The 25,597-nt window shown below is 47.0% G+C and overlaps 1 protein-coding gene across 2 annotated transcripts in view; it reads left to right on the forward strand.

Moving 5' to 3' along the window:
- The window catches only part of PSD3 (pleckstrin and Sec7 domain containing 3), a 110,755-nt gene that overhangs the window by 29,081 nt on the left and 56,077 nt on the right, over positions 1–25,597 (forward strand). For both annotated transcript variants that reach the window (XM_064439387.1, XM_064439388.1), the window contains exons 5-9: positions 12,699–12,905; positions 13,003–13,083; positions 16,277–16,389; positions 19,004–19,062; positions 22,223–22,312. In XM_064439387.1, coding sequence (XP_064295457.1) covers positions 12,699–12,905; positions 13,003–13,083; positions 16,277–16,389; positions 19,004–19,062; positions 22,223–22,312 — 550 coding nt within the window. The remainder of the gene's footprint in view (positions 1–12,698; positions 12,906–13,002; positions 13,084–16,276; positions 16,390–19,003; positions 19,063–22,222; positions 22,313–25,597) is intronic.

Below are 25,597 nucleotides of genomic sequence, written 5' to 3' on the forward strand. Positions count from 1 at the left end.
CCAGTTATACCTGAAAGTTTTAGAAGCAATTTTAGGAACAATGACACCCTGTGCATATGGACGAGTCGTCCAAATGCAGTTTGTGATTTGGATGGGAAGGATATGTCTCTGGGAATAGCTCTTGAGGTCAGTGGGATTTTTGCTGGTACTTCAGCTGGGACTGGGTTTTGCTCCCACCTCCTTCATGGGATTAGGGACTGTTAGCTGCTTCTTTCATTTGTGCACTAGTTACTGATTGAGAGAGGATGGAGCACTGCAAAAATGTTAACTTCTGTTTAGGTAAAGGGAGAGATAAGAAAACCTGTTAAGAGAAGAGTCACATGAGAAGCAAACTAGGCTACGTGGTCAGAAAATACTGTGTAATTGTAGAAACTCTATGAGCAAACTTTCCTCATTGTGTGTTGTCAAAGAGGATGGGGAGAGTGAAAGGCAGCAACAGGCAAAGTGGGGGCTTGAGTCAAAAGCAGTAATCTGTGGAGGGGTGAGGGACCTTGTGAGTGACAAGGATGGCTAGGGTCTCCATACTCCAGACACAGAACTTTATCTAAGTCCCTAAACTCTTCGCTTAGATGGGGCTAGTCTAGCCAGAGCTTTCTTGGGAGTCAGTGATGGGAGGTCTTCTATCTGTTTTGTTCCTTTTATGCTAGTGTGAAAGAAGTTCTTTGAGCAGAAGTAGTTTTGCCAACTTTATGGGTTAAGATACAGTTTGCCCTTAAAAGAACAGGCAGGAGGACTTAGCAGTCTAAAATGTTTTTTTCATCAATCCTACTGGAAGAAAGGTGTTTAAATCTTAAACCCTGAGCTACTTGGTGCCAGTAAGTGACTGCTAATCTGCTACAACCGGTGTGGGATCAGAAACTGAGGTCAGTCCTGACATTTGCAGCTCCCTACATGTACTGAAACTAGAGATTGCCGTAAGACTGGGTGGTGGAGGACAAGCAGCACATACAGACCCTCCTGTTACCCTGTAGCTGCAGCATCTAGTATCTAAAACATACTGTCAAGTAAGGCTCACATCAGCTCATCAAGATAAAAGTTATCACGAAGCAAGGTGAGCTTAGATAAAGCTTAGAGACACATTAGGTGCCTGCCTAGTGTGGATTTCATTAGGAATTAAGTTAATTCTAGTTTAACAGCCATAGTAATAAACCCACAGAGGATTTAAAGATTCTTCTTTTTTCCTCCTTAATAAAAAAAGGAGAAAGAAGTGTCCCTAACAGCAGGTTTGTTAGGAAGCTCTGCTGTTGCAGTCCGCAGGGCCCTGTTAGGGATGAGCCCCAAAGGCTCGCGCTGTTGTGGCAGGTGCTGATAAGCTGTAGTTGTAGTAGTAAAGCCAGCTGCAGATGCGCCCAACAGGGTAATCCTCCAGACAGTAACCTTATTAACCATCCCCCACCCCGATATTCTAATATCATGTTTTATTGCACCAGGGTACAGGTGACTGACAGATTGTGCGTGCTATATTGTTGGAGCCAGTGATGGATCATGGTGTTATCATGTGTGGGTGAGGAGCACTGTGTGCATGCTGGGGACTGCATGAGATTTAGTCGCAGAGGGGACAAAATGGTGTGTCACTCTGATGCTCAGGTGGTCCAGAAAAAGCTGCCTGAGCTGTGGGTACTATTTCTAAGAGTTTGCATGCGTGGTTGTGGTGCCTGAAGGAATCCCAGGCTTGTTTTTTCCACTGAAAGTCCATGTGCATGATACGCGTGTTGTTTCCTACGGTGCTGCAAACCTGTGGTTGCGTTGGGGCTGTAGTTTGCCCTGCGTAGGGCCTGGCTGGTGCTGCAGAACGTCACGGGGCGCCTGCTGAAGTGGTCCAGCTCTCCTGGAGAACGAGGTGGGGAGGGGAAGCCCACCGCCCTGCCAGACCCAGGCCGCGCTCCCTGGCCCTGCGTCCCGCAGCCACCGGCAGGAGTTCGCAGGCAGCAGCTTGCCTGCGATATATCGCAGAGCCACCGGAGGTCTCTGTGCCCTCTGCGAAGCTGCTGGCTCTCCCTGCAGCCACGGGCTCCCCCGCTCGCTCTGCCCACCTGTGGTGTGAAGTCACGGGAGGGTGGGTGAAGGCGGGAGAGGGGGCGCAGGCAGGAGAGCAGCTGGAGGATCCCATCCTGTTGGGATGGAGGTAGGTGTGGGGTCTCAGCATGTGAATAGTGGCAAACGCGAAGCCAAGTGGGGGAATTTGGGATGCGGGGGGCTTGGGAGCAAAGCAATGCAATCTGGCAGCGTGGCACAACAAGAAGCATAACCCCCCTTTTCCAGGAACGGTGATGCCAACCCAAGTGAACAAAACCCAAAACCTCAGTAGCTTCCTGTGCTGTGGTATTTCAGTGACATAAAAAAATGCACGGGAACATGCATGGGGAGAGAGTACACTTCCAAGTACCAGCACTAATTTATGGGGGACACTGTGAAATACTGGCAGTTCTTCACTGCCCTGTACAGGCGGGGAGGGCAGATGTGACAGCAAAGAGTTAATGGTTTACACCTGGAAATTGAAAGCTGTGTGCCAATTAGGAACTGAGGAGCAGGTGCTCACCATGGCCATATCCTCCTGACAGCAGGTAGCTGAGCAGTGCAGAACCTTTTGCGTATCTCTGGAGGGATCCTGAGCGTAACTGGTACATGGACCCTAGATGGCGTGAGGTTTTAATGCAAAACACAAGGAAACCTAGTCTTGTAATAAGCAGGAGGGTAACATCCTTCTCCTCTTAGGAAATCATTGGCTCTGGGAGGGGTCAGCTCTGGTATGTGAAGGCCAGTCACATGCCTTCAGAATTTAAAAAAAAAAAGTGAGGAAAAAAAATGATTAGAGGCTTGCAGGCTGCAAGTTCCTATGGGCTCCTGGGTCTCTGCATGTTTCTTCCCTGCCGTCTTCCCTATCAGCTGCTGGCCGTGGCTAAACACAGTAAGTCCTGGTGAGAGCTGAGAGCTGTGTGACCGTGCCTGCTCTGACAGCCACTACTGCGCTTCCTTAGGGCAGGGGGACGTCAGCTGGCTCCTGGGTTTTTCTGCAGGAAAAGTTGGCTTGCTTTTGCAGGTAGTCCTTTCCTGGCACAGTTTAGGTGCCCTTTGTGGTGTCTGGTGAGTGGAGGAGGGGTGCTTGGGGAGAAGGGCATGCAACTTGTCTTCCTTCAGGAAGGGTTCCAGCTCTTGGTGCCTTTTGGGGAGTTAAATCTTTTTCCAGGTATGTAATGATCATCCCTCTGGGGAAAAAGCAAATTTCTGGAGCTGAAGTAGCCTTAAGATGGGTGTGGGAGACCTGGGGGAGGAAGGCGGATATGTGAGGTTTCAGAGCTGAGGGACAGCCTCAGGTGTATCAGGGCACCATGGGGTTCCTGTGAAATGTGCTGAGCCACAGGTTGCCAGTATAATGAAACTCTGCAGTAGTAATAAGGAGCTTACATTTGGGCTGTATTTGGTCCCCTTGCCTCCCTGTAATCCCTGTAGAAGTGTACTGTCCCTGTTGTTGCACCCGTGCCCCAGCTACTGCACTCCTCCATTGTCACGCCGGTGGGTTGTGTTGAGATGGAGCAAGACTCAGCCTTGGTATATGGAAGGTTAGTCTTATTTGCAGAGGCAATAAGGAAGAGTTTGCAAGGTGCTACCCAGACATCGAGCCTGAGTTTGCATTGCCTGAACTAGGTGTAATCATTTACACCAAATCAGAGTGGGAGGAAGGAGATGTATTTCCAAAGCAGTAAGATATACCTGAGGGGAAAGTGAGTTATCTTTGCTATGTATACAGTGAGCAACAGAGCATCATATTGTCTAAAAGCAAAGTATTAAGTTTTCTCAGTGATGATCCCCAGGTTTCTTTTCTACTTTCAGACTTCAAAGACAGAATTTCTTTTAATCTTTCTTTTTTGTGCATTCTTTATATCAGACTTCCCATTCCCTCTTCCCTTGTATGCTTCAGTCAAAACAAAAAATGAAAAAAAAACTTGAAACTTCTGGCATTTTTTTTCCTGAGTTGTCTTGGAAGGTGTGGTCTTTGTTGGTAGGACATCGCCCAAGATTTTTCTAAATCCGGAGAGAAAAGAAAAAAAAATCTGTATTGCAGCTCCTGATCCTCAAAAATGCTAAATATTTGCCACCGGCCATCATCTTCAAAGAATTGCTGGTGCTCAGCAAATTCCGTAAATCCTGTTTTGTTGGGTTTTTTTTCTTTCTTTTCCTACAGATGCGAACACAAATTTAGTCACATATGTATTCTTTTGTAATTTAAGGTGGGAAGAAAACAAAATCCCTAAAGCAGTCTGGTAGTTGTCAGAATAGATGCACAAGAACACAGACTGCAGTTCCGAATGGCTGCCAGGTTACTCTTAACGGTCAGGGCCTCTCCTAGTAATTCCCATAATTGTTTTCTTTCTTCTGCATATGGGTCATTTCCACCACTTTCTTAGCTGGCGCTCTGCTTATTCCTTCTTTGAGACAATAAACATTGTTGACAGATAAACCCAGTTTTGACCCTTTTCTCCAGGCTGGTTCTCTAAGTCTCCTCCCAGTGTATCACTAGCTTTGCATGCCAGTTGCACTTCTGGTTTTCAGTTTGCACTCTGGTATTTTTGTCCAGGGTAGCTTGTGTTTGATTTTCAGCGTAGATGTGAGATTCAGTACTTGCATACCTAACACATAAGCTTTATTCATTGATTTTATTAGTCTCTCCAACAGCAACCTGCTAGAACTTTTTTCCCCTTTGAAGACTCAACTTGCGACCTGGTTGGATTTTTTTGTTTAATGTGAAATCTGCCAAGATCCCTGTGTTCCTAGGCTGACTTTGTTTTGGCCTTTGGACATGTCACAGCTCATGACAAACTCTGGGACCTTGGAGAGCTAGGGCTGTCAGAAGGTGGCACTTCATATTTGCTGCTATAGATATGCCCAGGATAAGGAGAGTTATTCAGAGGAATACCACTGGTTTTCCTAGAAGAGTGAATGTGTCAAATGCATCTGCAGCCAGTGAGCAGGCAGGTGTGTGCTGGAGCCCATTTGCCTGCACATGGGCTACTGCACCTGTCAGTGGTTGAGCCACAGCTAAGCACAACATGCTGACACAGGTATGTTAAACCCAGGTAAACATGAAGTGGCACAATCTGCAGGGGTAAATTTCTGAAACCGGTGGCGTTTTGGCAGCTGAGGATTTGCCCCTTTGTTGCACAGTTTAGTAACTTAAAAAATGTTAGGCCGCTCTGATCACCTTGGTACTCCCTGCAGGAAGGTGGCATCACTTTATCAAGGTTCTGGAAATACAGCGTACGAGTTTGCTTCTGCTCTGGCTAACAAGGTGCTTGCAACATGAGTTTAGTGAGAGTTTGTAAAACTGATTCTAGTTCCTAAATAAACCATTGTTTTAGGGAAAAAAAGGGCTGCTGACTTTTCGCCTCTTCAGTTTCCAGCCTCCTCTGAAAATAAAACAAACAAAACAAAAATCCAGGAGCTGACAGAGACAGAAAAGAAAATGAAAAAAAGAAGAAAAAAAAGTGGAGCAGCTGATTGGTTCGCTGCACAAAGCGTCTCAGTATAAAGCTGTCAGCAGCTCAGCTTCTAAGCTGGCATCTGTTGGCATATCTCCATTAAAGTCAAAGCCATTTAGGTCAGGAAGCCTTCATTCACCAAAATCGAGGCATCTCTGCCAGCTCCGATTCAGTCCTGAAGTTCAGCCTGCTGTCTCATCCATTAGCCACGACTGGCTGTCAGTCAAGCCCCTCTCCACATTGTTGCTGCTTAACTCTCTTTGTCTGTCCGTCGGGATAGAGAGAGGCAGAGCTTGGCGGCTGGCAGGGAAGCATAGAGGCATTTGTAGCTTTGGATGTGACGCGGCAGCACTGGTGGAGAAGAGCAGGGCACGTACCGTGCAGACTCCTTGCTAGCACAGCTGGCTGAGCTGTGGGTTGGTTGGTGGTTGTTTTTCCTTTATTGTGGAAATCTGTCTTTTATTATTATTGATTATTCTTTTTAAGGACAGGGAGTTCATTTCGCTGCATGGTTGCAATGTAAAGCTACTGGGTGATGCTACTGCCAGCACTGAAACGCTCCATCCGCACATCTGCAGGGGAGCCTTAACCAAAAGGCGTAAACACCCATATTTTTATGCATCTTTTTGCTCCCTGTAAGGAAGACCAGCTGGACCAGTGGCCCTGTTAATATGCACTCCCTGGGACAGTCTCCAAACAGTTAAACTGAGCCCAAGCAAAGGGGGAAGTACTCAGCTGGCTTCCCAGTTTTGCTGCTGTCCTGGAGGACCCTGCAGGAGCTGCGTGGGGAAAAGTCACACTGGAGCTGAGCACAGGGATGGCTCTTGGCACTCACAGCACGCTGGGGTGGGTGGGCTCGGAAGAGAGCCCAAGGGCTCCCGAAACGCTCAGGGGCTGAGTGTTTTCTGAACAAGGTTACGGGTGTGCAATGCATTCTTCGGGTCTGGTTTTTGCTCATGTCTGGGGGCAAGTGGGCTGGATCCTGAGTGTGGGACTATCCTGATATATCCAAGAGACCAGTCTACATGTCAGTGCCTCTGTCAGAAATATCTATTGGGGGGGGGGAGCCCTTGGACACCCTCTTTGGCAGAGGCCAGGTTTTCACTCTCTAGGCATGGGGGCATTAATGTGGCAAGAGTCCCTTTGTGATTACTGACCCCTGCCACAGCAATGTAAGGAGCCTGAGGTCAAAAGGGAATCAAACCTGAAGTATTTTTAGTAAAACATTTGTACTTCAGGTGGCAAAGGGCCAGTGTGTCTGTGTAATAAAGGACACGCTGTCTCTCGGAAGGGCTGCAATCCTGTCCCTCTGTGTGGCAGGACTTCTTGTCCTAATGCTGTGATCCTGTAATGATACTGTTTGCATTTGCTGTATTGCAAGTCTAACAGATATGGCATTTTCTGAACGTGTTAGCTGTTAGTACTCTACTTATGGTCAGTGGGAATTCTTTTAATCAAAGAAAAAGGCAGGTGATTACAGGGAGCAAGAGGTTATTTTTAAGCAGCAGCATGCATTTCAGCCTCTGAAATTGACTTTGCTTATGCATTTTATTGATAACCAATAGAAGGTTGCAGGGCTTGTTTGTTTATTTTTTACTTTGCTCCTCTCTGTGTGATGTGACAAGGCTGAGGTACTTCTAATGGATCCTCAGTGGATACTCTGGGTTGTAGAAACTGTCCTCCCTTCGTGTGTCCTGGCTGATGCTGTGCTTGAGACACCCACTGAACCGAGCTGCACCAAAGTACAGCTGTGTCAGTCCTCAAAGAGGGATCTACTTCAAAGTGTGTCTTTGAAGAGAATCCATACGTAGGACTTCAAAGCTGATTGAACCATTTGGAGTAAAACAGCACAGTGAGTCATCTGCTAGGAAAGGGCATTATTTTTATTTTTATTATTTTTCTCCCCTTCCTTTCTCCCCTTCCTACAGTTGTATCTTGGAAGAGCCCTGGAGGTGGAAGTAACTGGCAAGGTAAATTGTTGCTTGATGTGATTTTGTGCTTGCTATCTCTTGGCCCTGAAGTAGCTGGTTCAGAGCTGCAGCAAAGCTGCAGCAGAGCTGTTCCCAGCCCATCTGTGTGGTCGGTCATTTGTAGCAGGAACTGACTCATAACGTCCCACTGCTGCTGGGTTTTCTTCGCTTTCTCTGGTGGAGTTACTCCTTTCAGAGTCAGGCTGTTCCAGCACAGCTTTTCAGCTCCCGTGAAACAAAATTCAGCCTGTGCTGCGATTGTTTCTGGTCAGCTCTGAAATGTGGAAGGGTGTCACTGGCTGAGCATCCATGTCTCTCTGAAAGGTTGTAGGGCAGGGATTTGTTCCCTCAGGGCAGGACTTTTCACAGAATGAAGTCTGCTCCCTGCTCCCTGCTGCAGTCTGGGCTGGTGTCAGGGGCGTCCCAGTGCTCCTTCCTTTCTGATGTCCCTGCCACTGTGCAAGGTGAGAGCTGCTGCTGAGGGGCTGTTGAATTAGAAATAGCGTGCTCTTCACAGCCAGAGTTGATGGTTATGCTTGAGGGGATGGTGTCCTCTGTTTTGGAAGCAGGAGGAGGAGGAGGCTTGGAGTGAAGGCCTTTAATAAAAAACAGGGCCAGCACAGTGATGCAGAGGGTGATTATCAGCCCCAGCATGGCTCCCCGGCGGATGCTGTACCCCTGCTAAAAACAACATTTGTTCTGGCCCTAGCTTCAGCAAGCCAGAATGCCTCTCCACCCTTCCTTATTTTTAACATTGCTGCATTTTGCTCTGATGGACTTCGCTGGCAACTGCCTGACTTAGCCTGCCTTGAAGTAAAGCTGATGTTAAAGGGTTGCAGATTTATTTGTGAGAAAAAGTTGGTATTCCTCCTGTTTCCTCCTCCTCTTTTTCCAAAAAGACCTGGGAAGGTCCCAGCCCTGTCTCATGCAAGCTCCCCCTGAAATTGGTGCATCCAGTGTGCTCTCTCTAGCTGTGCACGCCGAATGGATTAGCGTTTCTTGGGGAAGGGGATGATGTGCATCTAGGGGAGACAGTGTGCTACAGAGCATATGCTACGCTTCAGTCCAGCAAGAGCTGCAGGCACTGGCAAGCTGGGATTGCTGACATGGCTGGGCTGAGGACAGCACTTAGGCTGAGTTGTCACACCCTGTCAGCATCAACCCCAAACATCTTCTCTTTGTTAGCAGCCGGGGCAATCGGTCCATGCTAGATCTGAGCTCTTCTCCCATTAAAAAAAAAATGCTAACATGCTTTTTTTCTTTGGGACAAAACAGAGGATTTTTTCCCCATGGATTTGCTATAAAATGAAGAGCATCCCACAGTTTAAGGCACCTGAAACTGCAGGTACCCATGCTGAGGTTTGCAGTTGCAGCCTAGTAGACTGAGAGAGTGGACCACTTCTCAGTGGTCCTGAGGTGCCTGTATTGTTACCATTATTGTTACTGGCTTTGCTCTATTTTTGTCTGGAAGTTGCAGCCATTCTGCAGCCATACACATTGCTGTGGAGGGTTTCAATTTTGGTGAAACCTAGGATGGCGAGGGCAGGGAATAAGTGAATCTAGAATATTCTTAAACAGATCAAGTGTGCTAAGTGCTGACCATGACACAATTGAGATACCTTGGCATTGGGACCTAAATCACTGTAGGCCTCTAAGTTGATAATGGAATAAATGAAGAAAACAGTATAAAATGTTTCAGACTCTGCCTAGCTGTTACGGTGTGTTATGGGAAACCAGCTTTACAGATGTTACTGTCTGCCTGTGTTTCGTCCGTGAGTGTGAAGGGGTGGCTGCTGCTGTTAGAAGGTATTGAATTGAATTTACCATAGCAGCTCTTTATGGAATTGCTGTAATTTCTGCTGGATACGGTGGTCACATCCTCTCTGCATTCACTGTGTGAACCAGGGGATGCTTTGGTAGAAGGAGGGAGGATGTGTCAGGAGTGCGTTGCTGGGGACAGAAATAAGTAGGTCTAAGGACCTGGTTTCTGGCTGCAGCTCATGCACTGTGAGACCAAGGAAATCTGTTTTCTTGTAGCTTGTGTTTTCTGATAGCGGAGATTAATGTAAGAGTCTCTGGATGAAAATCAGCAGTCGTTGCTGTACAGGCAATTACCAGTAGTATCGTTACTGTCCCTTTTGGCCTTGAATCCAGGATTAGGGGTAATATAATCTATTACATTTTCAGCCTACTTTCATCAGTGGAGGTTTCTCATTTTTGTGTGATAAAGAGTAAAGCTGCTTGAGAAATCTGTGTCCAGTCTTGCTCTACATCACAAAGCCCTTTCTTGGCTCTGTTTAGCTGGTAATGCTGCTGTGGACTCTTTACGTGTAGAAACTGTAGGCTGCAGAAGACAGACCTCTCTGCAGCCTTGGTTGTTTCTAGTCCTTTATTAGAGTCCATTATAAGCACTTTACAGAGGGAGGCAAGTATTACTATCTGTGTTCAGCAGCTGGGGAAACTGAGGCACAGACAGAAAATGGTGCACCCAGAGAGACTGGGAGGTGAGAAGAGGTGTCAGCCTTTCCCCTGAGTAACAGTCCCCGGACCCTGCTAAAATGACCTGTCCAGAAGGCAGCTTGCAGCAGGTGTGCACAGGGTATCTGTATTTCCTGGGCTTTCAGTGATGTGGGCTCACCACCTAAAAAACTTGAGAACTGAAGTCTCACTTTAATGTTAACAATCTGACATTTTCCCTGAACAGGAGACTTATTTAACAGACAATCTGTATCATTGATTTGATTGCCTTCTTGTACTTTATAAGTAATTAACTGTCGGAATAACTGAAGGAAGCATCCCTTATTCTTTGACCTGTTACGTGTATAGGGACCCCCCATCAAGCTGAAGTTTTAAATGGAAGAGGTTCTTATGCAGCCCCGTCAGCTAGTTTTGGTGAGCCGGGGAAAGAGCTTCTTGCTGGGTGTTCCTCCTTCACATCCCAGTCGCTGCTCTGAGAGGCAAAACAGAAGCTGGGAGCTGCCGTACTGTTTATTTCACTAAGTGGTAGATGCTGACACTTCCTTTCTTTCTAAACTTATGGTGGTTTGCGGTAACATTGATTCTTGTAGTGTGCTGGTTCCTAGCAGGGTGCAAATGTTTCTTGTCAGCTTTGGCCATCTTTCAGGGCTATAAATATTGCCTTTAATAAAGAGCAGTGGTGAAACAGGGCTATGATTTATGAGCGAGGCTCTGCAAGTTGGCATGGCTTTCAAAGCAGCATTTGTATGTGGAAGGCTCCATAGATGTGTTAGCTCACCTGGTTATCCTTTGCTCTTGTCAGTTGTTAGAGCTGGGAGTTTGAAAACAGTTGTGCCTGATTTGAATGGACAAAGTGTTGTTTGGGGCATGTGTCAGAGGACTCTGGAATTTTCTTTCTACACAAGTTTGGAGTAGACCGAATTTGGAGAGTTTGTGACATTGGCTAGTGCTTTTGGAAAGGCTGAGGAGGCATTTCCCACAACAACGGTATCAGGAGGGGCTTTTTTGTTTTCTAGGATAGCTGGTGGTCAGTGATGTTCATGCTGTTGTAACTGCATTTACATTATTAATTCCCTACTAGAGCACTGAGACTGAGGCCCTTTTATTATAGCACTTTATTATTTACAATGAAATAAATGCAAAATCAAATCCCCAGTCTTTGTAGGAACGGTTTAGATGTCTGTTTCCCCCAGATACTTGATAAAAAAAGTTGTAACCTCAGTGTGGATGTGATACTTTTGATGTTATAGCAGCACTAGGAGGATGGAAACAAAGATGAAATGGGCAATTCTCCTTCCTGTAGGAGCACTGCACGCATTCTCTTAAATCGTGCATGGGAAGAGAGGTAGGGCACAGGTGATGATTTGTGTGGAAGGAGGCATGCAGAATAGCAAAGATTTTTGTTTTAACTTCACATTATATGAAAATCTCATCTTTAAAGGGTTAACAAGTGGCTAGTAGACTTTTCAGTAAATGGCTAGACGATTGTTACTGGAGCACAGCTATCAGTTGTTCTAACCTTGGCTTGTCAAGCCCGAAGATTACAGTGGTGTATGAAACTGTGGTATGTTGAAGTGTTGTCTTTAAAATAATTGTTAACTCATTCCACTCATATCTGCCCTGTGCATGACCCCTGCTGATCGTTCATTAGCCTTGTGTAAATGAGGATTTAGTGGAAAGAATTTCTGTATAATTTTTTTTTTAATATAAATGCTGTCATGCACACACAGAGACACACACACACACACAGAGAGCTGAGATTTTGGAAGAATTTTCATGCCGGTGTCAGAGAAAAGCTTTTCCAAAGTTAAAAGCCTGCCTGTGTGCATGGGTGTGTATGTGGGGGTATATTTCTGGTGTGGAGGGCCCTTGCCTCTTTGAGGGGAAAAGCAAAATAGGCACACAGCTCAGCCAGAGCTTTCCTTCTGTAGTAGAGGTAGGAGGAATCTATAAATGCATGATTTATGTTAAATGCCCTGGGATTGCCGTGCTGAACATCCTGACTTTGAGCAGCCAGTGAGGAAAACTATTGCCACCCCAAGGGAGCAGGAGGAAAGCAAGCAGTTCTCCAGGCTGGCTTGGGTGGCTTGTGTCTCTCTCCCGTTCCCCAAATTGGGTTCTTTGCTCTGAGTCCTGCCTTTTCTAACAGTGTCTCCCTGTGGGATGCCTGCTGCTTATGGGCGGCACAGAAGCCGCTGAGACTTCTGCGGATGTTATTTTAGATTTGGGGAGTTGTATTGTTTCCAGGACAACTGGGGAAGAACGAGGAAGGGACTTCTGCCGAGTCAGCCTGGAGCTACTGAACACCCTGGCTTGCTTGCTGCATTTTCCCCTGGAAAATGGCTAATGGCCTACTTTTACAGTGAACCTTCAAGCCAAGCAAGTGATTGGGTTAAAAAAATACTAGTGCAAGAAGCAAATGAGAAGCACATGTTGTCAGGTGCAGTTGTAGGCTGGAAATAACAAACAGCTCTCTGAAGTGAGCACAAGTTGTGGACACTCAGCACTCAGAAGGTTAGTGCAGAGCAGAATGTTTCTGGGCTAGAAAGCCCATATTTGGGTCATATTTGGTGTTTTAAGTCTCTTAACCTCTGATGAGTGCTAAATAAATGTCCCTGTTCTACACAGCTCCTTCAATTAAGTGGAATTTGCTATATTGTGTAATCTTGTCTCTGTACCATTAATTGCCTTCTATTCTAAGAGGAATTAAATCCTTCTTGAAACTGTAATGTCATCCTATTTTTCTTCTTTCCATATTCTTTCCATCTCATAGCAATGCTGAACGGCAGAGTGTGGTGTTAGACTCCAGCACTGCCATGGGGAGCAATGAACTTCAGGAGAAAGATGGCACCGGGTCCTTTGGCCATGATCTCAGCAATGGCAGCAGCACCAATTTGGAAGCAGCCAGGCGCCTGGCTAGGCGCCTCTACCATCTGGACAGATTCAAACGCTCCGATGTGGCAAAGCATTTGGGTAAAAAGTACGTGCTGACATGAAGCCTTTGGCCATGTTCTTCTTACTGATTCTGGAGGGGTTCACTCTCGAATGATAACCTTTACTTATTTGTTTGTTTAAAGCAACGAATTCAGCAAGCTTGTGGCCGAAGAATACCTTAAGTTTTTTGACTTCACAGGCATGACGCTGGACTGCTCGCTCAGGTACATGCCCATTTGCAGACCTTTACATTCTTGTTTTAGTAACAGTGCTGTTTGCTGTGTTGTCCTGATTGAAGTGGTTACCCTGTGGGGGCTTAAGGGGGTGAAGAGTGGGATGCGACATGTTTCTAGGATGGAGCTTTTCTGTTCTGTTTGGCTTGGTGTGCTGCTGTAGTCCAGAGTGTTATTGGAGTGGTGGCATTTCCTGGAGAGAGAAGTCTTTGGGTGGACCTGCTTAGAGATGGTCCTTGATGCAGAGGAGATGGAGAAAAATGGCCAGTCACTTGGTAAACAGGGGACTTTTAGTCTGCCAGGTGCTGCTGGGGAATGAAGGTGTTGCTCATAGCTGAGCCACACGGACTTTTTGGCTGATGCCTTTTGGTGCTTACTCTGCCCGACTGTAGTGCACAAAGCCAGGGTCAGGGTCTGATGTGGCTGGGCAAGCCCTCCTTGATGCATCCCTCTGAGGCACCCAAAAATGTGCAGAACAGCAAAAGCTTCCACATGGAAAATGCAATTGAGAGTTTGGTAACTGCCAGCGTGGGCGTCTGAAAACCCAGCCCTTCAATTTTCCTTCCTTTTTACACTGCAATTAGGCCTCAACAATGTTTGTTTTCAGTATTTTTTTTCTGAGGAGGCAAAACACCAAGTTTGTGTAGCAGTGGCCTGTTAGCGTGGTTGCTGGTGTTCTGGTATTTAAAGGGTTTTAAAGTGAGTTTAAATCATTTGGCTGAGGTTACTCAAGTGCGTTATTGTTTTTCTTCTAATGATGCGAAACCAGGAGGTTCACAGGCACTTGCCAGTCCCCTTGCAAATGCATTTCCAGGGTGCTGACTCCAGGAGACCATGGCAGACCCCAAGAAAAGCCCAGAGTTCTGCCTGCCAAAGGCGGTGGAAAGGAAATGCGCCTGCGGAGGAGTGAATCGCCTGCTCCTGCAGCAGGGGGATGGGAGCCCAGACAGAGCGCTTGCTCAGCACAGGGTGGGAGCAGCCGGGGTGGAGGGAGGTCTGCTGCTTGTTCCAGGTTTTAGTAGCCCTGAAGCACAATGCTAAATATACCCATCTTTTGAATTGTGAACTCCAATGCCTAATTGCTTTGTGGCACATATTTAGGAGGTCTCTGCTCCCGGTAGATCTTCTGTTAATATTAATAGTCATGACCTTCTCTAAAATATGCCCTGGCTCGTGTGGGACTTAAGACATGCCAGGGGTTTGCTGAGGTTTCAGGGGTAGCCGCAGCAACTGCCAGCTGCACGCCTGAGTGTGCAGCAGAGGCTGGGGTCAGAGCATCGTCCCAAAGCCTGGGGGAGCCAAGGCGTGCTACCTCATGCTTGCAGAGGGCGAGAGGTAACCGCCCTGTTGCTGCTGGCTCACTGACAAGCTGTGGTTTGTTAAGCATTTTGGAGCCTATGGCGGCAGCCCAGACCCAATGCTACCCCCAGGCTATGGGAGGCCACTGTGCAGTGCACATCACTGTCAGTGGCAAGTCTGGGACATGGAGAGGGTTGTTCCCTCATCATCCTGCTCTGCTTCCACACCTTGGAACCATGTTGCCCACGCATCTCCTGAGTGCATCTTTCATGTTCTCTGCCAGACCACAGGAGGGGAGAAGGTGGGACTGCTATTCCAGTCCCTCTCAGAGTCCATCCTGGTCCTCCTTGTGGGCAGAAGCTCATCCCCATGGCCCTTGGCCACAGCATCATGCTCTGAGAGCGAGGGACCTGCCTTGTTTATTTACCAAATGTGGTTTCATCAGTTGCCTCTCCAAGCTGGCTTCCAGGGCGGTAAAGATGCTGGAGAGGGGGAGAGGTGTAGGTTAGTGGTGCCTGGCATGGGCAGAGGGTGTTATAGGAAAGAGCCCGAGCTGGAGGAGGGAAGATGTCTGGTTGTCAAAGTGTCCCATGGGGGCATGAGCTAGGAAGGGAAGAGAAACCCTGTGAGGGCTCAGTTGTATCTACTTGTGAATTGGGTTATTTGCAATACATTACATGTGAAATTAAGTTATTGCCAGGCAGATCACACGCTGTATGGGTGTGAGATCATTGCAAGTACAGCCTGTATCTGACCTTAAATCAAAAAGAAAAAATTAACTTTTATTTGTGCAGGCTAGATAGATGTGAATGTTCCAGCAACATATTCCATGCCTCTCAGATCTGGTATTAGTTTCAGTCTCATGGGCTATTTAAAAATTGTCTATTAGGCACTCAATTTTGTATGCTGTCTTGCTTCCGACCCAGAAGGTTTTTGTTTACAGGCTTTTCTTAGAAGCATCCTGACAAGTGAGTGTAGGCTGATACCATTGAGGTCATCTCTTGGCTCCAGATGTGGGGATTTTGGGAAGTGCAGAAGTTCTTTGGCTGCGAGGCAAGCTTTTCTAGCAGGAGGAATAGCGGCGTGGTTAAGAGGTGGGGTGGTTAAGTTTCAGATGAAGAGTGGAAGATGTGTGTGTGTGTCCCACCTCTTTGCACAGGCTCACTGACTGTGTGTAATGAATGTGCCCAGGTGTGCACCAGCCCTGCGCCCTGGACTGTCATGAACAAGAACTCAGGAGGGCCAGGTTGCTCCTTCTACTGTTGAAGCTCATTGGGAGATTTTGCGACTCTTCTGCCCTCTTCCCCAGATGTTTTCTGCAGGTCAGATAGTCACGCTGCCCTCTGCAAGGTGACTTGACTGGTGTGGTCCTGGCCACCCTGATAGATGGTCCTCCAGAAGGAGGACTGCACATTTGGTGTGGGCTCTGAGTCTTCAGTGCACCTGCTTGCCTTCACCACCTGGAGTAGCTCCTCTGATTTGGATGGAAGTAGTGAGTGCAAACTTAAAAGGTGCAGGGGTGACAGAAATTAGAAAAGGACAGAGAACATGGATGTCTGTCATGTATAAAGAACACCCACTCTAGTTACTTCCCAAAGAAAAATATTAAAAATAAGAACAGCTCTTTCAAATTATGTAATTGCTTTTTAGTTTGTATATTCTGTGGCTGAGGCCAGTGGTAATTTAACTCCTGCTTCATTTACTGTTATGTTGGGATTAACTGCACACAGGATAATAGCCCGTTTTCCTAGAAAGGCTTCTTGGAACCAAATGTCTGGCATGTGCTTATGTACTTCTTGCTGTGAAGTGTGCTTTGTTCTGTGCACTCCGTGAGGCAAAAAAGATATTTATGACTTTAATTTCACCTTTTCTGCTCTTCTTTCAGGAGTTTCTTTAAAGCCTTTTCACTTATTGGAGAAACTCAGGAACGAGAGAGAGTTTTAATCCACTTCTCCAGCAGATACTACCAGTGCAACCCAAACACCATTTCTTCTCAAGGTAACTTTGTTTCTGATGTGAAGGTCTTTGGTTTTCTCCTTCTTCCTTCTTTCTTGCCTTCAGTAGTATGCATGGTGTGAGCCTGGGAACTGAAGGTGTGTAGTTGCCATGCGATACTTTAGAGACTGCCTGTGGTGAGCATCAGAACCTTCCATGTTCTCCACAGGTAATCATGGTAAAGCGGTGAAAAATCTATATTTATTCCGAGTCAGGAAAGATGTTTAGGCCTCCTCAGTGTAAATCCTCAGTTGTAGCATCTCCAGATTTTAGTGTCCTCAGCTGTGGTTTCTAGTCTCACTGACTTCCAGCGTGTGTGGGTACCTGTACTCTAGTGCTACGCACGTGGACAAGAACAGGTCCCTTCTCAGGAGGAAGAGAAGCTGTTCGCTTTCCATGCTCCACTCAGAGTAGTGTCCCTGCATGCACTGGCAGCAGGCATGCCAGTTCTTGCCAGCTGTGGGGGGTGAATTTTGGGTGCTCTATCCAGGCCCTGGCATGGTTTCATCTTGACTAGCTAACATCAGTTGGAGTGCTGCCTCCTTGCCAATGTTTTCAGTTATTTTGGAAATGGAAGGGGGAAACAAACAAGCACATGAATCAAACCTGAGGAAGGTGGCATGGAGAAGAGGATGAACTGTCCGCTGGCATAGCTCCTGCATTCAGCCAGCCATGCCAGTGGAGGCATGTGGCCCTGTGATTACAGCATGGGCTGATCATACGCTGAGAAAGGGAGGAAGGCTGGGAAAGAAAACAAGCATGGGCTTAGCTGTGCCTTTAGTCTCAAGTCTGAGTGAGAAGGAACTGCTACACATGGAGGTACTGCCACACTTCCTTACCCCTTGCTCTGTGACCTGCCCCCACTGCAGTGAGGTGATGTTTGTCCACTTTGCCCCTGCTCAGCTTCACTGGCTGGCATGCTGAGGAGGGGAATAGGTAGCAGTAAGACAGAATCTGCTACCGTGCTATCTCTGTCCCCTTCCTAATGCTTTTCTTGTTTCAAGACACCGCAGGCAGTCAGGTAGAATAGGTGTGTGATGTCCAGACGGAAATAATGGCTTGCACGTTGATGTGGCAGTTTTACTCTAGTCCAGAGTGCAGGAGGTACATTGCCACTTCTAGGCCTGAGTAAGCATTTAGATTAAAGAAAGTCCTGCAGACTTTGGCCAGGATTCTACATAATTTTGACGCTGTATTTCTACTGTCAGTAGTCAAGTGCTACACTGCAGAAATCTGGTGGTTGTTCATTTCGGTGCAAATCCTGGACTGCATTTGCCTTTCTTTTTCACCCTTTCCCTTTTCCACCCCCTGCATGCATTTGCAGTTTGGAAATGAGAGGGCAGGCTGCTCTAGAGAAATGCATAGATCTGAACTGGAGCACCACAGCCCCAGATTCAAGCTGCTTCAGACTTACTACTGCTAGTGATCGTGGTTCTTGCCTCATTTCATGCTCTGCTACAGTTCAGCCGCATTGCTTGGGTGCTAGGGCCTGCACAAATGTCGTAAGAAAACATGGTCTTTACCTTGGGGAACATCTTTTTTGTAATGGCTTAATCTTGCACAGGTTTAAGCTTGTGATGGTCACACTGAGTGTGAAATATATCCTCATCCCCCGTTTGTCTTCTTTCGCAGCACAGAGGGACTTGTGCATGGTCATTATTTGGACTTTGGTACAAAGATTTTTACGTACATCCCCCTGTAGTGTGTGCATGTCTCATAAATGACACTGTGTCCTTATGATACCCCTGTGAGATAAGGGAAGGTGGCACAATGTGTTTATGAACAAGAGAATGGAGAAAATGTTTTTCCTAATGTGTTCCTAAAGTTTGGAAACTGGCTAGAGGCACCTGGATTTTCAGAGGTGATAAATGGCACCATGGGAACTGTCATCTTCGTCTGGATTTCTGCGCAGCCGATACATTTTGGGTTTTGAAAGGGGTGCCTGGAAAATGAGAAGTATGAAATTGGTGTCCACTCTTGCAAATGACAGTCTACACTGACTTTCCCAAGTCTGCCACAGTAACTCTGGGGATGGAGCTAGGGATACAATCTGTGTCTTCTGGCTCATTGTTGAAGGCCTTTGCTACAGGATCACCTTAGTAATTTCTGGAGCTCTCTCTACCCGATATGGAGCCAAGGCAGCATAAATAACTGACTGAAGTTCTCCAAAATTCAGTCTAATTGAGCCCTGAATGAGGGAGGAGGCCAGAGGGGGAGGAAAACAGGATACTTTGCTATATCCACTATTCACACAAGGATGGGTGTATTTTATTCTTCTCTTTCTGCACTGAGAAGAATGAAGAAGAGGGAGCTGATTCAGGCTGTGGTATTGGTATTAGCAAGCAAAGGGTGACAGTGTGGTTTTCTGCCTAGTTTGCCTCATCCATGGGTGCTGCAAGATAGTTTTGACAGTCATTAAAAGATGAAAGAAAGGCTGTTCTGGCTTGGCAGCTGTGGGATGACCTCACTGTTCATTTATTTAATTATGTGTATTTCTTGATAAAACAGATTCTCATTAAGGGAACAGACTCTATTAGGCTATGAGGCTCAGTTTCAGCTGTTCTTAAAGGTCCAGTTGTGTGCTTGCATGTGACTCTGGTTATGTCTCTTTCTGCAGATGGAGTTCACTGTCTCACGTGTGCTATGATGCTGCTGAACACAGACCTGCATGGCCATGTGAGTATGCACAGCTTTGTGTAGACTGCTCCCATTGACACTGTGCTTGGGGGGAGTGGTCTTCCCATCAGCAGAGTCCCCTGGCTGGTGGCCTTCTCCTAAAGCACCCCTGCAGACTGTGGACAGTGAGAAGGCTGCAATCCCAGGCTGTGGTCCTGGGCAGGGCTTTCCAGCATGCCCAGATCAGTCATGTGTAAGCCTGGCATTGTGCCTAGCTTTGTCATGTGTGAGGATGCTCCTTGTCCTCAGGCCCCTGTCTTTGTGGTGTGCTTCCCATCCTTCCCTGGTTACAGCAGCTGGCCCTGGCTGGGAAGCTGTGGTTGGGATTGGCTTCCCCTTTCCAGTATGTAAAATTATTTGGGAAGGCAGAATAAAGAAGGGAGGTGAAGAGGTGCTAGAAAGGTCATGAGGGGAAGGTGATGTTTGCAGAGGACAGATCTGAGCCAAGAGGGTGGACTGGGGATGTGGGCATCCTGAGTAGGAACACTATGTTCCCCCACTGCATATCTCTCCCCACTGCCTTCCCCGGAGGAAATAGTATTCCAGTCTGAGTCATCTTAGTCACACTGGTACAGGGTGCCAGCAGCCCTAGGACATGTATTTCAGCACCCATGGTACAATATGCTTGCTATGCATTGTATTCTCTTGCTGATGGGAGGCTTCCTCTGTCTTAGAGTCAGGAGGGAGAGGAAAAAACACAGGGAGCATGGCATGATAGGATGCAGGAATGGTAGCTTCAGCCAGGTGGCTTTGGGGCTTCTATCTGGCTGAGACCCTCCACTGCACTGCCAAGGGCTTTTCTAGGATGGCCTCAGCTGGGAATGCTTACACAGCAAGGGTGGTGGATTGGGCAGCAGGGGATGGAGGCACCCTGTGCCTGTCTCCAAGGGCTGCTCAACCCCTGTGGGTGCATCTCTGTGGTGGGTGCAGGTAATGAAGTTGAGACTTGTGTGTGCTTCCTCAGAGGTTTTGACACCCACCTCCTGTTAATTGCACACCTTTGTCTGAAAATTGTAAAAGTGTGAGGGAGAAGGAAGTAGCAACAAATTTTTTTCTCTGGAGGCTGAGCCTTCCCCGACTGAGGAGAGTGTCAGTCGTGCAGGAGAGGTGAGTAGAGGTACAGGAATGTGCCCCGGTGTGCCTCTTAGCATACACCACTTCTCTTGAGTACACCTGAGGCCGCTGGCGTCGGTATCCCACGCCCCAGAGTGATGAGCAGCCAGGGGCACCTACTCTCCAGCCTGCCTGGCGTTGCAGCCCAGGAAGGGAGAGTAAACGGTTGTGCGTCAGCCTGACAGCATTTCCGGTCCCTCCCTGTGATGCTTTAGTGGGCCCTACTGTCTTCATTAGGTACTTGAGTAAATGATCTGGCTCTGACCTATCGTTGCTGCTGATGGTTTGCAGCTGAAGCTAGGATGACTCTGGCAGTCTTTAGTGTGTTGTTATATGTATGCAGCTGTAATGTTTGCCAGACCCCTGCATGTGTCTTTTCTCTCTCTCTCCCTCTCTCTGTGTTTTCCTGTAATTTTGGTCTTCCTCTTACTGCTTTACATTTTTCCACATAGGTGGTAAGTTGTGCATTTTTGACTTGGAATGCAGCCCCTTGCAGATATACACTAATTGCCTGTTTCCGAACAAAGATAATGCTCTGACCCATCCTTAGCATGGTTCTGCTAGAGCAGGAAGCAAATGAGTCACAGGGCTTGTCTATACTGAGCTCCATTTGTTGCTGACATACTGATCATAAGTGCAGACTCTTTTATTTCACAATAAGCTCAACTGCTTGTAGGGCTGTAGTTCAGCTGCTCTGCCTTCAGTTCATGCTTTCCCTTAACCTTGTAGAGAAACTCTTACTTATCCCTTTACTTATCCTTGTTTTGCCACATTTCATTCTCTTTGTAACTAAATGATTTTTGCTAGCTGTGTCTTGGAGATGCATGCTTGCTTCTCTGCAGGGAGGTCATCACCCAGACAGTGATGCTAGAGACTTTTAAGGTGTTTGCTGGTGTTCCATCTCTCCCTGATTATACCTTATGGAAGGGAAGTAGAGGATGTGCAGCCTAAGCTGTCGTGTAACTAACATTGAATGACCTGTATTACTGACTGGTGCCCTTCTTTGGGCTCCACTGCTAAGTTGGGCTCTTGCTCCTAACCCAAGTCACTGTCTGTACACAAAGCTTTTCCACTGTATTTCTGCAGCTACAACATACCCTGGCCATGGAGAAAGTTGTCTTCACCCCCTTCTTCTGCCTGGAAGCAGTGGCATCCCCAAAGATACCTTGGTCATCACAGGGCCCTGTTTTCCCTCTGCCTTTACCATGTCTCACAGCTCATCCTAGGCTGCTTCACTTCCCTCAGATTTCTCCTGGCTCCTTTTTCACCAAGTCAGTGTTGTCATTGCTGCCCGCTCACAAGGCTCCCCACCTGCCAAGCCTGGAACTTCTAGCACCCAGGGGACCAAGTACAGACACCTTCTCTGAGGTGTGCTGAAGACTGGGATCCAAAAACAGTTTAGGGCAGCCTCAAGCTTCCAAATGGAGCAGTTTGGGTCCTACATGAACATAGCTGTTCCTTTCCTGTTTGTGGCTCAGTTGAACAACTCCCACTCTGAGAATTAAACAGAGAGAAAGAAATGAGAGCAATCATATGGATATGTCAAGGTAGCCTCAGCCTGTGAAACAGAAAAGGTAATGGCTGCTCCTGGGCATCTTCAACTCAGGGCAGTTGCTGCTGGAAGGGAGCATTGGAAATCATAAGAGAAAGGTCTGGAAAGGGCCCCAGTCAACTGTTTCCTTATGCCCTACAGCAGGATCAACTAGAGCTCTTCCATCAGAGGCTGGTAGAGCCTCTGGAGACATGGGGGTGTAAGGCACCGTGCAGATACCAGGAAGCTTCATTATCACCCTCTTCATTACCCTCTAGGGTTTATCTGTTTTTCTTTTCAGATCGGGGTATGGGACTTGGGGTTCAAATGCACCTTCCTTTTTCTAACTATATTCACACAAGGATGCTTGTCTCTGAGTAATGTTGGGAATGCCTTCTTAGTGCTGCCTGCCTTGGGCTTAAAGGAGAGCAGGGAGAGGTCGCTGATGTTGCTTATTTACATCATTTTGGAAAGCAGCATGAATATGATGCTGTGTTTTTCTGCTATCCCTTCCAGAACATTGGGAAAAAGATGAGCTGCCAAGAGTTCATTACTAACCTCCAGGGGATGAACGATGGCAAAGACTTTCCGAAAGGGCTGTTGAAGGTAAGGAATGAACTGTGGAACATGGGTTTTGTTTTTAGGGAGAGATGGTTCAAAATAGAAAACCCTGCTTGCATTTTCTGAATCTTAATTGTCAAACAGGGCAAGAGACAGTCACGTTTCTCCTCCCAGAACATATATAATATATGGGGTGTTTATTCTTTTGTTTTCCCTCTTGCCTTCACTTGATTGTGATAGAGACTCTGCAGCATGGAGAGGCGAGACTGAACTCCAGGGGGGCCAGCTCCAGAGCCGTGTGCCTTGTAAACTCATGTGGTCATGCTGTCGCAGAGTGCTGTCTCCTGGTTAAAGCAGACAGAAGCAGCCAGTTGGTTCTGGCTGTTGAATACGTAGGAGCTAATCCTGAGCTTGGTGTATCTGGAAGGCGTGTGTGTTTTTTCATCAAAGGTGCTTTGGGGTTTTCACATTAGAGCAAGAGATGTAATTTCAGATTAGAATGGGTTGTCTGCCACAGGCTGCTTTGCTTCAGGTTTTGTTCATTAAGTTTGTGCCAGGAGTTAAATCTGAAGAATGGGGAAAGAGGCTGAGCAGGATGAATCTTGTTTCATTGTCAATAGTAATGAGAATGTTTCATTTCTCTTTTGTTTGATTGCTGGCATGAAACAGCAGGCTGTTTGAATGAAGAGAGAAGCGCATACACTAGAGTTCATAATATTTTTTTGGTAATGGAAATAAAAATGAGAGGTTGCTGCATTTGAGAGCTGACCCAAAGCCTACCAAAGTAAATCAAAAGAATTACTGTCTCTTTTGCGGGTTTTGTGGCAGGCCCATTGTGAAATGTGGATGTGCCTGCATAGTTACAAGTATCAGACTTCTAGTATTGGTAGTTTCTTCAGATTCTCCAGCCTCTTTGAGGAGCTTTTTGTTGGGCCCTCCTGCCTCAGTTCTTACTAAGGACTTAGGAATATAAACTAAATCCCCTTTTTTTTAGATTTAATGGCTTTATTTTTTTGAATAGGGGTACAGAGTATTCATCTGACAGCAGCAACACCTTTTTTTTTTTTCCCAGGGAATCTGATTTCTCACTCTGCCATAGAGAGATGTGTTGAGATTAATTTGCCAGCTAATTACAACCCATATTGAATAAATAGGTCTCCAGACTGTGTTTAAATAACCTTCTGAGTGTACTGATGAGAGACTTCCACTGGTACTCACCTGCTGTTTATTTTCCTGCTGACAAAATTACACAGTTGGGTCTGTATCTTGGTGTTTAGTCCTGACCTGCTAAGTCTGCCTGACTCTTTGCCAGCCCACCCAAAGCAAGGACTGGGGCTTGGGATTTTTTGGATGTAGCAGGACAGAGAAACCTTGTGTCAATGTCCTTCATCATTTGAGGCTTTCTGCCCTTTTCTGCGTGCTGTCCTGATGTCTTGGGGACAAAGCTGGCACCCAGCCTCAGTCTCTCATCTGGCTTGTCTGAAGATTTGCTGATGATCTGCCCCTTGTTTTAATTTATCAGTGGAGGGGAGTGGAGTGAGTGGCAGTAACTGTGCATTCCAATAGCTACATTGCTGTGCCTGCAGCCGCCACCCTGCCACTAGATATGTGATTACAAAGACTTAGCAGAAATTAAATTTGCATTAGTCTCAATAAATTAAATTCACAGAGCCCTCCTACAGCACGGCGCCAAAGTGCATACGGCTTGCCAGTGCATTAGGAGTGTAAGTAAGGAGCCCCGGTGAGGCTGCGAGCCATCTCCCCGCGTCCTTCCCCAGCTGCCTGGGAGAGGAAGGACCGCGTCCACAGGGTGGCAGTGTGCCCCTGTGGGAGTGACGTCCTGAGCGCCCACTGGTGAATGGCGCAGACCCGTGGGGAGGGTAGTGGGTTCTTCTGCCTCTCCGGTCTTTCTGCTTTCCCCTCGTGGCTCTGCTGCCCCCCTGTATAAAGCTCTGCAACTCTGCCAAGCCCCGGAGGAAAGCTGAGTGGTGCTGGAGGCGAAAGAAGATGGGGGGAGATATTAGCAAGTGCTTACACCTTAGCAGGTGATGTTCATCCAGGGTTTGGGAAGCTCTCTGCAGCATTTACTGTGGACCTAATTGGCAGAGTCAGGGGTGCAAATACTGCTTGTGCTATCCAGGGCAACCAGCAGACAGGCAGAGATTAAATGTTGCCTTCAGTCAATCCCATTACCCTTAGTGCTACTGAGCGCAGAGCGTGGCCCTGAGCGTTTGTTTTGTCTGGATGGGAAAACAGCCCTTCAAGGGGCAAACATCAACATGTGAGAAGGGATAGTTTTGTGTTCTGTGTTATCAGCCTTAGAAGACCTCCAACATGAGATCTGATTGCTCCTTTCCACTCTCATGAGGGAGCTATCTCTTTGTTCTATTAAGTTTTTCCCCAACAATAAGGATCCTTTGGTAAACACCATAAGTCCTTCAGGGCGTGATTATTGGTGTGTCACTGATAATGCTTTGAGAACAGAGATTTTACTCTGGCTAGAGAATTAAATGAGAAAATCTAATATGATCTTGCTCACCTTATGTCTTTCTGTCTGTTCATTAATGCTGAAAAGACTTTTGCTTTTGTACACCCATCTGCACAAAGATTCATCTCTTTTTCTTCTTCCTTGTTCCTTTTGTCAAATCTGAGGTTGCTTTGAAAGTTGGGTCCCATAAAGGCAAAAATGCCAAACTGACTAAAAAGCGTGGGTTTTCCCATGGGATCTGCATGTAGTATTCATATATTCAGTACTTTGCCAGGAAGGCAGATATATATACCTTCCCTTTTATTCCATCTTAGCTCTGATTCGACCATCTATCACGCATCCCATTAATCTGCCATCGGCTGCTAGTAAAAACTAGATGTGGAGACAGTAGCCTGATTTCCAGTTATGTACTGTCAGTACGTGCTGACCTGAGAGTGGTAGTTTACTTCAGGGTTCCTGTATGTCTTCAAACTGGGCATACTTCAAACGGCATCCAGTTCTGGGCTCCCCAGTTCAAGAAAGACAGGGAACTACTGGAGAGAGGCCAGCAGAGAGCTGCCAAGATCGTCAGGGGTCTGGAGCATCTCTCTTATGAGGAAAGGCTGAGAGACCTGGGTTTGTTCAGCCTGGAGAAGAGAAGACTGAAGGGGGATCTTATCAATGCTTATAAATTTCTAAAGGGTGGGTGTCAAGAGGATGGGGCCAGACTCTCTTCAGTAGTGCCCAATGACAGGCCAAGGGGCAATGGGCACAAATGGGAACACAGGAAGTTCCACCTAAACGTGAGAAAAAACGTCTTTATTTTGAGGGTGACAGAGCAGTGGAACAGGCTGCCCAGAGAG

Source organism: Phalacrocorax carbo, chromosome Z (genome assembly GCF_963921805.1).
Source record: "Phalacrocorax carbo chromosome Z, bPhaCar2.1, whole genome shotgun sequence".
Taxonomy (NCBI): Eukaryota; Metazoa; Chordata; class Aves; order Suliformes; family Phalacrocoracidae; genus Phalacrocorax; species Phalacrocorax carbo.